Below are 13,166 nucleotides of genomic sequence, written 5' to 3' on the forward strand. Positions count from 1 at the left end.
TGTAATAATATAAATTTCCCTCTTATTACTGCTTTTGTTGGATCCCAATAATTTTAATAGGGTGTGTTTTCAGTCTCATTTGTTTCTATGTAGATTTTGATCTTTCCTTTTATTTTGTTCTTTAATAACATGTTGTTTTATCTCCACGTATTTGTGTTTTTTCCTACTTTCTTTTACACAGTTGATCTCCAGCCTTGTGATCAGAGAATTTGCTTGGTATGTTTTCAGTCTTCTTAAATCTGCTGAGGTTAGTTTTATGTCCCAACATATGGTCTATCCTTGAGAATGTTCCATGTGCACTAGAAAAGAATGTATATTCTGGTATTCTAGGATGAAGTGCTGTATAAATGTCAATTATGTCCATTTGCTTTAATGTGTCATTTAGGGCTGATATTTCCTTACTTATTTTCTGTTTGGATGATCTATCCATAGCTGCCAATGATGTATTTAGGTCCCCCATTATAATTGCATTTTGGTCAATTTCTCCCTTTAGTTCTAGTCGTAGTTGCTTTGTATATTTTGGTGCTTCCTGATTGGGGGCATATATATTGATAAGTGTTACGTCTTCATGTTGTTTTGTTCCCTTTATCATTATGAAAAGTGCACCTTTGTCACTTATTACCTTTTTTTTTCTTTATCCTGAAGTCTGTTTCACCTGCGATAAGTATGGCTACATCCAATTTTCTCTGCGTACCATTTGTTTGGAGTATTGTTTTCCATTCTTTCACTTTGAGTCTATATTTGTCCTTGTAGCTGAGATGTGTCTCTTGGAGGCAGCATGTGGTTGGGTTTTGTATTTTGATCCAATCTGCTACTCTGTGCCGTTTTATTGCTGAGTTCAGTCCATTTACATTTAGGGTGATTATTGATATATGAGGATTTCCTATAACCATTCTATCTTTTGTTTTCTGGCAGCTTAGTGTCTCCATTGTTTCTTTGTCTTTTGGTTCCTGTCTGTTATCTTAGTGTTGTGGTATTTTATGCTTTTCCCCTCTGTTTCTTTTTTTATGTTATATTTCTCAGCTCTGGATTATTTTTCTTTTTTTTTATTTTGAGTGGTTACAGTTAAGTGTATGTAAAAGAAAGTTTCATATATACACCTTGCTGTTTTTTTCAGTAATCTGTATCACCTTCTAACATTTTCTGTACATTGCATAATTTAAGTAAATACATGTAACATGAAGGTGGGGATTTGGAGGATTTTTGTTGTTGTTCAGTGATATATTCCAACACTTAGAAAACTGGCTGGTGATGAAAAAAAACAACAAAAAATTACTGAATTGATTAACTGGGTAATTAATTCAGTAAATGGAATTGGGAATATCAGGACATGGATTCCAAGCATGTAATGACTTGCAATGATTTATCCAGTTAGTATCTATCCATCTGCCCATCAGAACATGAATTAAATCATTAAACAAGAGTGGTAAAGATGGGTTTTCTCATTATAAGACAAAGGTGTTTCCTGTTAGGTACTGAAAGCACTATATAGTCATAGTGTATTTTCATTACTTTGGATATGTTGGAATAAAAAAGGAAATAGAGAGACGTCATGAAAATGGCGGTGTAGGGTGAGCCTCTGTAAGGCTCCCCTGGAATTTACAACTAATCGAACAACAATAACTCCACAAAGGACTCCCTGCACAGCAGACAGGCAAGACGAACAGGCCCACTACTGAATTCACCTAAAGGTGGGAGAATCGCGCGAGCGGGTGAGGAGGGAAGGGAGAAGTGTGGAGATGGAGCCGCATGGGCACAAGACGCAGAACTAGCTCAGTGCTCCGAGCTCGCTGCATCCTGGAACTACTGCAGCTGCGGGAGAGGGAAGAAATCGGCCTGCTAAGGCTCCACTTATGGCCAACAGGGCTGAGGAGACAGAATATAACACGGCTGAACCCAATGCACACGGAAGAGACCTAGGAGAAAAGACTGAGGGAAGAAGGCTGAAAACGGTGGTTTAAGCCCTCACTGATGAGCAGAGAATGGAAGCCTTAGGCACTGAGACTAGCCGCCCCCTCCCTACCATCCCAGAGCTCACCCCACCCACACCTGCCCGGTGCTAGAAGCAGAACAGTAGCAGTGTCAGATCAAAAGAACAGAATATTTGCTGTTCTGAGAACTGGGGACCGCAGACACAGATTCGCAGCCCAACTAGTTCCAGCAAAAGGGAGGGAGCTGTGGAAGCAGGACCGGCTGTGATGGTGGTCGCCACCATTGCTCTGGGCCACCTCTCATAACTCACCCTGCTCCTGGCCCCACCTGTCTGGGCAGATCCCTGCAGGAGTAAACAAACTGCTGAAACATATGGGCTCTGAATCTGGTGCAGAAAGAGCTTTGGAACTTCAAAAGCTCTCCGCATCCCCACAGGGACGTGGCGCCCTATGACCCAGGCGAACTATTAACAGAGGAGAAGCCCGTCACCCAGGGAATCCACCCATTATGTGAGAAGTAGGATAGTGCAGAGAAAACATAGCACTACTGTGTGAGAGAAGGGAAAAAAAGCTGCAGTCGGAGAGAATATAAAGCATTCTACCAACAAGTACAAAAAAACATAAGAAAGCCCTCATCCTATCAACCTGTCGCAGAAGCCACTCCTGTATATGTCTAGGAAGAGAAATAATAAATCAGTAATTGCCATGAATAACTAAGGCAACAAGATAGCTCAGAAAGAAAGTGAAAAGTCTCCAGAAAAGGAACTTAAAGATATGTAAATATGTGACTTAAATGACAGATATTTCAAGATTGCAGTTCTGAAAAAACTCAATGAGATGCAAGAAAACACAGAAAGGCAATTTAATGAACCCAGAAATGCAATCAAAGAACAACATGAGCATTTTATGAAAGAGATTGAAATTTCGAATAAGAACCAAATGGAATTTCTGAAGATTAAGAACTCAATAGAAGAAATTAAGAATGAAATAACCAGCTTAGGTAGTAGAATTGACCAGATGGCGGAATAAATCAGTGACATCGAAGACAGAAACCTGGAAATTACACAGATGGAAGCAGAAAGAGACTTGAAACTTAAAAGAAATGAAAGAACTCTACAAGAACTTTCTGACTCTATCAGAAAGAACAATATAAGAATAATCGGCAGACCAGAAGGAGAAGAAAGAGAGAATGGAACAGAGAATATGTTCAAAGAAATTGTTGATGAGAACTTCCCAAACTTGTGGACAGAACTGGATCCTCGAATCCAAGAAGCAAACAAAACACCTAATTACCTCAATCCCAACAGGCCTTCTCCAAGGCACATTGTAATGAAGCTGTCTAAAATCAACGACAAAGAAAGAATTCTCAAGGCAGCCAGGGAACAGAAGACGGTAACCTACAAAGGAAAGCCCATTAGATTATCATCAGATTTTTCAGCAGAAACTCTACAAGCCAGGAGGAAGTGGAACCAAATATTCAAACTATTGAAAGAGAGAAATCATGAGCCAAAAATAATATATCCAGCAAAAATATACTTTAGATATGAAGAAGAAATAAAGACCTTTGCAGATATACAGAAGCTGAGGGAATTTTCTAATACACAACCTGCACTACAAGAAATACTAAAGGAGGCTATTCGACTACCATCAACAGGGACAATTTGTGGCAACCAAAACATAAAAAAGGGGAGAGTAAAGACCTAATCGGATTATGGGAATGGAGAAAATAACCGTGCTGAAGAAAACGGAATACTCTAAATATCACACTTTCTTTTACATAAACTTAAGGGTAACCACTCCAAAAAAAAAAAATCCAGAACTAAAATATATACTGTAATAAAAGAAGAAACAGAAGGAAACATCATAGAATACCACCACACAGAAATAATAGAGAACAACAAAAAGGCAAAGAAAGAATGGAGACACAGCCTTACGAGAAAACTAAAGACAGAATGACAGGAAATCCTCACGTATCAATAATCACCCTAAATGTAAATGGACTGAACTCACCAATAAAAAGGCACAGAGTAGCACATTGGATCAGAAAACTAAACCCAACCATATGCTGTCTCCAAGAGACACACCTCAGCTACAATGACAAGCATAGACTCAAAGTGAAAGGGTGGAAATTGACACTCCAAGCAAATGGTACCCAGAGAAAATCAGGGGTAGCCATAATGATATCAGATGACACAGACTTCAGGGTGAAAAAGGTAACAAGAGACAAAGATGGACATTTCATAATGGTAAAGGGGACTATACAACAAGAAGACATAACAGTCATCAATATTTATGCCCCCAATCAGGGAGCACCCAAATATACCAAGCAACTACTTACAGAACTAAAGGAAGAAATTGACCAAAACACAATTATACAAGAGTACTTAAATACATCATTGACAGCTATGGATAGATCATCGAAACAGAAAAGACATAATAAAATAGCAGCCTTAAATGACACATTAGATGAAATGGACATAATTGACATATATAGAGCACTTCATCCTAAAACGTCAAGACTATACATTCTTTTTGAGTGTTCATGGAACATTCTCAAGGACAGACCATATATTGGGACACAAAATCAGCCTCAGCAAATTTAAGAAGATTGAAATCATACCAAGCATATTCTCTGATCACAAAGCTTTGAAATTGGATATCAACTGCAAAAAGAAAGCAGGAAAAAACACAAATACATGGAGATTAAACAACATACTTTTAAAGAACGACTGGGTCAAAGAAGAAATTAGAGGAGAGATCAAAAGATACATAGAAACAAATGACAATGAAAATACATCCTACCAAAATTTTTTGGATGCAGCGAAAGCAGTTTTAAGAGGGAAATTTATATCATTACAGGCCTATCTCAAGAAACAAGAAAAATCCCAAATAAATAACCTCATGTTACACCTTAAAAAACTAGAAAAAGAAGAACAAGCGAAACCCAAGGTCAGCAGAAGAAAGGAAATAACAAAAATCAGAGCAGAACTAAATGAAATAGAGAACAAAAAGACAATAGAAAAAATTAATGTGACAAAAAGCTGGTTCTTTGAAAAGATTAACAAAATCGACAAACCCTTGGCTAGACTCACTAAGATAAAAAGGGAGAAGACACTAATTAACAAAATCAGAAATGAAAAAGGGGAAGTTATCACGGACACCACAGAAATACAAAGGATTATCCAAGAATATTATGAAGGACTATATGCCACCAAATTCAATAACTTAGAAGAAATGGACAAGTTCTTAGAAACATATAGCCTTCCAAGGCTGAATCATGAAGAACTGGAAAATCTTAACAGGCCGATCACCAGTAACGAAATTGAATCAGTCATCAAAAACCTTCCCAAAAGCAAAAGTCCTGGACCAGATGGCTTCACCAGTGAATTCTACCAAACCTTCAAACAGGATCTAATACCAATCCTGCTCAAACTCTTCCAAAAAATTGAAGAAGAGTCAGTACTCCCTAACTCATTTTATGAGGCAAACATTACCCTGATACCAAAACCTGGTAAGGACAACACAAAAAAAGAAAACTACAGACCTATATCTCTGATGAATACAGACGCTAAAATCCTAAACAAAATTCTAGCAAATCGAATACAACAATGCATTAAAAAGATTATTCATCACGACCAAGTGGAGTTCATCCCCGGGGCACAAGGATGGTTCAACATTCGCAAATCCATCAATGTGATACATCACATAAACAAAATAAAGGACAAAAATCATATGATTCTATCAATTGATGCAGAAAAAGCATTTGATAAGATACAACATCCATTTATGATTAAAACACTTACTAAAATTGGTATAGAAGGAAAATACCTCAACATAATAAAGGCCATATACGACAAGCCCTCAGCTAATCTCATAATTAATGGTGAAAAGCTGAAGCCCTTTGCTCTATGTTCAGGAACACGACAAGGTTGTCCCCTATCACCTCTGCTTTTCAACATAGTGTTGGAAGTCCTCGCCAGAGCTATCAGGCAAGAGAAAGAAATAAAAGGCATCCAAATTGGGAATGAAGAAGTGAAATTGTCACTCTTTGCAGATGACATGATGCTATATATAGAAAACCCTAAAGACTCCACCAAAAAGCTATTAGAAACAATCAATGAATACAGTAAAGTTGCTGGCTACAAAATCAACGTACAAAAGTCCATTGCTTTCCTATATACCAACAATGAAATCTCAGAAAAAGAGATAGAAAAAACAATTCCTTTTGCAATTTCAGCAAAAAGAATAAAATACCTAGGAATAAACTTAACCAAGGATGTGAAGGACCTATATGCTGAAAACTATAAGACATTTTTGAAAGAAATTGAAGAAGACACAAAGAAATGGAAAGACATTCCGTGCTCATGGATTGGAAGAATCAACATAGTTAAAATGGCCATATTACCCAAAGCCATATACAGATTTAATGCAATCCCCATTAAAATCCCAATGGCATTTTTTAAAGAAATAGAACAAAATATCATCAGATTTGTTTGGAACCACAAAAGACCCCGAATAGCCAAAGCAATATTAAAAAAAAAGAACAATACTGGAGGTATCACACTCCCTGATTTTTCATTGTACTACAGGGCTACAATGATCAAAACAGCTTGGTATTGGCAGAAAAACAGACACATAGACCAATGGAATAGAATTGAGAACCCAGAAATAAAACCACATATATATGGACAGATAATTTTTGACAAAGAAGTTAAAAACATACAATGGAGGAAAGACAGCCTCTTCAATAAATGGTGCTGGCAGAATTGGATAGCTACGTGCAAAAGAATGAAACTGGACTGCTATCTGTCACCATGTACCAAAATTAATTCAAAATGGATCAAAGATTTAAGCATAAGACCTGACACAATAAACTGCATTGAAGAAAACATAGGTACTAAACTTATGGACCTTGGGTTCAAAGAGCATTTTATGAATTTGACTCCAAAGGCAATGGAAGTAAAAACTAAAATAAACAAATGGGATTATATGAAACTGAAAAGCTTCTGCACAGCAAAAGAAACTATTGACAAAATAATGAGGCAACCAACTGAATGGGAGAAGATTTTCGCAAACAGTTCCTCTGATAAGGGGCTAATATCCAAAATATACAAGGAACACATGAAACTCAACAACAAAAAAACAAACAACCCAATTGAAAAATGGACAGAGGACCTGAAGAGACATTTCTCCAAAGAGGATATACAAATGGCAAATAGACATATGAAAAAATGCTCAACATCGCTAATCATCAGAGAAATGCAAATGAAAACCACAATGAGATATCACCTCACCCCAGTCAGAATGGCTTTCATCAACAAAACAAATAGTAACAAGTGTTGGAGAGGCTGTGGAGAAAAAGGAACTCTCATACACTGTTGGTGGGAATGCAGACTGGTGCAGCCGCTATGGAAGGCAGTGTGGAGGTTCCTCAAGAAATTACGAATAGAATTACCATATGACCCAGCAATCGCTCTCCTGGGTATCTACCCCAAAAATATAAAAGCATTTCTCTATAGAGACACGTGTACTCCAATGTTCATTGCAGCTTTGTTTACGGTGGCCAAGACATGGAAACAACCAAAATGTCCTTCGATAGATGAATGGATAAAGAAGTTGTGGTACATATACACAATGGAATACTATTCGGCGTTAAGGAAAGATGATATAGGAGCATTTGTGACAACATGGATGGATCTCGAGAGAATAATGCTAAGTGAAATAAGTCAGACAGAAAAAGCAGAGAACCCTATGATTTCACTGATATGTGGTATATAAACCAAAAAAAACAAGACAAACAAATGAGAAACAAAAACTCATAGACACAGACAATAATTTAGTGGTTACCAGAGGGTAAAGGGGGTGGGGGGTGGGTGATGAGGGTAAAGGGGATCAAATATATGGTGATGGAAGGAGAACTGACTCTGGGTGGTGAACACGCAATGGGATTTATAGACGATGTAATACAGAATTGTACACCTGAAATCTATGTAAATTTACTAACAATTGTCACCCCAATAAAATTAATTAAAAAAAAAAAAGAAAAAAAAAAGAAACATAGAAAAAAAAAAACTGGAAAAAGAAGAACAAGCGAAACCCAAGGTCAGCAGAAGAAAGAAAATAACAAAAATCAGAGCAGAACTAAATGAAATAGAGAACAAAAAGACAATAAAAAAAATTAATGTGACAAAGAGCTCTTTGAAAAGATTAATAAAATCGACAAACCCTTGGCTAGACTCACTAAGATAAAAAGAGAGAAGACACTAATTAACGAAATGAGAAATGAAAAAGGGGAAGTTATCACGAACACTACAGACATACAAAGGATCATGCAAGAATACTATGAAGGACTATATGTCACCAAATTCAATAAAGTAGAAGAAATGGACAAGTTCTTAGAAACATATAGCCTTCCAAGGCTGAATCATGAAGATCTGGCAAATCTAAAGAGACCGATCACCAGTAAAGAAATTGAATCAGTCATCAAAAACGTTCCCAAAATCAAAAGTCCGGGACCAGATGGCTTCACCAGTGAATTCTACCAAACCTTCAAACAGGATCTAATACCAATCCTGCTCAAACTCTTCCAAAATATTGAAGAAGAGTCAGTACTCCCTAACTCATTTTATGAGGCCAACATTACCCTGATATCAAAACCTGGTAAGGACAACGCAAAAAAAGAAAACTACAGACCAATATCTCTGATGAATACTGATGCAAAAATCCTAAACAAAATTCTTGGAAATCGAAAACAACAATGCATTAAAAAGATTATTCATCACAATCAACTGGGGTTCATCCCCGGGGCACAAAGATGGTTCAATATCTGCAAATCCATCAATGTGACACATCACATAAATAAAATAAAGAACAAAAATCATATGACTATATCAATTGATGCAGAAAAAGCATTTGACAAGATACAACATCCATTTATGATTAAAACACTTAATAAAATAGGTATAGAAGAAAAATATCTTAACATAGTACAGGCCATATATGACAAGCCCTCAGCTAATCTCATAATTAATGGTGACGAACTGAAGCCCTTTGCTCTACATTCAGGACCACGACAGGGCTGTCCCTTATCACCTCTGCTTTTCAACATAGTGTTGGAAGTCCTTGCCAGAGCAATCAGGCAAGAGAGAGAAATACAAGGCATCCAAATTGGGAATGACGAGGTTAAATTATCACTCTTTGCAGATGACATGATGCTATATATAGAAAATCCTAAAGACTTCACCAAAAAGCTATTAAAAACAATCAACGAATACAGTAAAGTTGCCAGCTACAAATTCAACGTACAAAAGTCCATTGCATTCCTATATACTAATGATGAAATCTCAGAAAAAGAAATACAAAAACCAATTCCTTTTGCAATTGCAGCAAAAAGAATAAAATACCTAGGAATAAATTTAATCAAGGATGTGAAGTACCTATATGCTGAAAACTATAAGACGTTTTTGAAAGAAATTGAAGAAGACACAAAGAAATGGAAAGACACTCTGTGCTCATGGATTATAAGAATCAACATAGTTAAAATGGCCATATTACCTAAAGCAATATACAGATTTAATGCAATCCCAATCCCCATCAAAATCCCAATGGCATTTTTTAAAGAAATAGAACAAAAAATCATCAGATTTGTTTGGAACCACAAAAGACCCTGAATAGCCAAAGCAATCTTAAGAAAAAAGAACAATACTGGAGGTATCACACTCTCTGACTTTAGCTTGTACTACAGGACTACAATAATCAAAACAGCATGGTATTGGCAGAAAAACAGACACATAGACCAATGGAATACAATTGAGAACTCAGAAATAAAAGCACATAAATATGGACAGATAATTTTTGACAAAGAAACTAAAAGCATACAATGGAAGAAAGACAGTCTCTTCAATAAGTGGTGCTGGGAGAATTGGATAGCCACGTGCAAAAGAATGAAACTGGACTGCTATCTATCACCATGTACCAAAATTAATTCAAAATGGATCAAAGACTTAAGCATAAGACCTGGCACAATAAACTGCATAGAAGAAAACATAGGTACTAAACTTATGGACCTTGGGTTCAAAGAGCATTTTATGGATTTGACTCTGAAGGCAAGGGAAGTAAAAGCTAAAAGAAATGAATGGGACTGTATCAAACTAAAAAGCTTCTGCACAACAAAAGAAACCATCCACAAAATAAAGGGGCAACCAATTGAACGGGAGAAGATTTTTGCAAACAGTGCCTCCGATAAGGGTCTAATATCCAAAATACACAATTTACACATGAAGCTCAACAACAAAAAAACAAACAACCCAATTGAAAAATGGGCAGAGGTCCCATTTGGAAGAGAGATTTTCCAAAGAGGATATACAAATGGCAAATAGACATAAGAAAAAATACTCAACATCATCAGAGAAATGGAAATAAAAACGACAATGAGATATCACCTCACCCCAGTCAGAATGGCAATCATCAACAATACAAATAGTACAAGTCTTGGAGAGGCTGTGGAGAAAAAGGAACTCTCATACACTGTTGGTGGGAATGCAGACTGGTGCAGTCGTTATGGAAGGCAGTGTGGAGGTTTCTCAAAAAATTATGAATAGAATTACCATATGACCCAGCAACCCCTCTGCTGGGTATCTACCCCAAAAATCTGAAAACATTTATCCATAAAGACATGTGTGCTACAATGAACATGTTTTTGGTGAACTTTGTTTATGGTGGCCAAGACATGGAAACAACCAAAATGTCCTTCAATAGATGAACGGATGAAGTAGTTGTGGTATATATACACAATGGAATACTATTTGGTGGTAAGAAAAGATGATATAGGAACATTTGTGACAAGATGGATGGATCTTGAGAGTATAATGCTAAGCGAAATAAGTCAGACAGAAAAAGCAGGGAACCATATGATTTCTCTGTCATGTGGTATATAAACCAAAAACAACAAAAGAACAAGACAAACAAATGAGAAACAAAAATTCATAGACACAGACAATAGTTTAGTGGTTACCAGAGGGTAAGGGGGTGGGGGGAAGGAGATGAGGGTAAGGGGGATCAAATATATGATGATGGAAGGACTCTGGGTGGTGAACACACAATGGGATTTATAGATGATGTAATACAGAATTGTAATACAGAATTGTACACCTGAAATCTATGTAAGTTTGCTAACAATTGTCCCCCCAATAAATTTTTTAAAAAGTGTTAACATGGACTGGAAAAAAAAAGAAATAAAAAAAATTAAATCTGTGCTGTTTTAAAGAATCAGACCAAAACTCATTTATGACACCACAGTTATTCTGACATAAAAATAATTGACTGAATATTTTTGGCTTTCTTAACTATCTAATTTAAGCAACTCATCAATCTGACAGATAGTAAAATACACCAAACTTTTAATATTTTGATACTCTGCAATGCTTTCACATGACGCTTTTTTCTTGTTTTAAAATATATTTCATTTAGTCCTTCAAGCAATACTAATTTTAGCATTTTATAGACAAGGAAATGCAGATCTTTTTGGAACTAATTGTTCCTCATGTCACAGCTAATGAGCCCACTGTTCTAAGCAGATGCAGTTTGTATGGGTGTCTCTGACTTTCCTCAGGACTGCTCCATATACCTCAGTCCTCTTCCTTCTGGGCATGGTGCTCTCTCCCATTCCCCTCATTGTTTGCCGTTACCATGGGCCCCTCTTCCATCAGTACCGTCTCCAGGAAGCCTGTGAGGCACATCCGCGTGGGTGTTGTCAGGAATGGCGCACAGTTGGCTGTAACTCTGCCTTGTCCTATGGTTACCAGCAATGGGAAAGAGGGCTCTGTCTTCAGGGTACCGTAGTGATGGGACACGAAAGCCTCCACAATCCACTAGTAGGCACACACCATGATCTCAAAGTAAAACCTTGCTCAATTGACTTCCTACACTTTGGCTTCTGCTTGTTACTGCACCTGACTGGTACAGGGACAGCTAGAGCCCAGGCGCCATCGTTCCCTGAGCTCTAAGATGCAACCTACCTTGGAACTTCCTCAACATTTCTCTCATCCCAGGGATGCGACACATTGTCTTCAGCTCCATGGGGATGGTTTCCGGTTCCAGCCGCGTGACACTCTTACTTCTGTGACGAGCACAGAACCCACACGTCTCAGTTATCCATCAACGACCTCGGCCTCTCCCAACCCATCTCTGATTCAGAGAGTAAACATACCGGCTCAAGACTCCTCTCACACCCTGGAAGGGAGAGAGAAATACAAGTAGGTGTGAGACCTGGAGACTGCTTTTGACACACTGGGGACAAGCCAGGAACATCTCTTTAGGAATTACTAGATATCATTAACTATTAAGGTAAAACATAGGAGACATGAATCTCCCCTCATTGAAGCCAAATATAGGCTGTTGTTGAATTTTCTCATGACTTGAACATAATAGAATCAGTTTGCCTGTATTAGAATAGAATTAGAGTACACAAAGTTTCAGTTAATACCTATGATATCTACTAGTTTAACAATTTTCCAAATTGATGTGACATTTGGATGTTTTAAGAGTTACATTCTGCAACAAATGTGGATGGAATTAGAGTAAGAATAGATCTTAAATAGCTGCAGAATGTATTTGGGAAATAGTGAAAGATACAGACATAAAATATTACTCTCAATATCTCTGTATTGAAAACCCCAAATTCCTCATTCTTTGAACCAACACACTCCATCTATGGACTCATATGTGAGTGGGTTACCTAAGTGGGTAAAAATGGAAGCCGTTAATAGCTAGCGACATTTTTTCTCAAAGTAGATTATTAAACAAATAAACTGTGTTACATTTCTCCTCTCCCTCTAAAAATAATCACCTATCAGATTATTTTTTATAAAGCACGCAGACTATTAATTTTACTGTTTATGGGAATGGAAGGCTTTGGTTTAAGCCACTGGGTATAAAATGTAGCTTATTGGTACAAGGGAATAAAGGGAAAAAATATTTGAGTATATGCTCCCTAAGATTTGTATTCTAAATCTTTTTTAGCATTGATTTGGTGCTAGTGACTCCTTATTCTAAGTAAGCTGTGTTTTGAGATATGATATATGACAATGAATGTTATTGAAAATGCTGAAGTTCTCCTATGATTTCACTGATATGTGGTATATAAACCAAAAACAACAAAAGAAGAAGACAAACAAATGAGAAAGAAAAACTCATAGACACAGACAATAATTTAGTGGTTACCAGAGGGTAAAGGGG

The 13,166-nt window shown here is 37.0% G+C and overlaps 1 protein-coding gene across 1 annotated transcript in view; it reads right to left on the reverse strand.

Moving 5' to 3' along the window:
- TRIM58 (tripartite motif containing 58) overlaps nt 1–13,166 on the reverse strand; it is a gene marked incomplete at its 5' end in the record, with an annotated part of 35,948 nt that overhangs the window by 9,676 nt on the left and 13,106 nt on the right. Inside the window, 2 exons of the mRNA XM_081035845.1 lie at nt 11,948–12,048; nt 12,139–12,161. Coding sequence (XP_080891971.1) covers nt 11,948–12,048; nt 12,139–12,161 — 124 coding nt within the window. The remainder of the gene's footprint in view (nt 1–11,947; nt 12,049–12,138; nt 12,162–13,166) is intronic.

This window comes from Rhinolophus hipposideros (genome assembly GCF_964194185.1).
Source record: "Rhinolophus hipposideros genome assembly, chromosome: 23".
Classification (NCBI taxonomy): Eukaryota; Metazoa; Chordata; class Mammalia; order Chiroptera; family Rhinolophidae; genus Rhinolophus; species Rhinolophus hipposideros.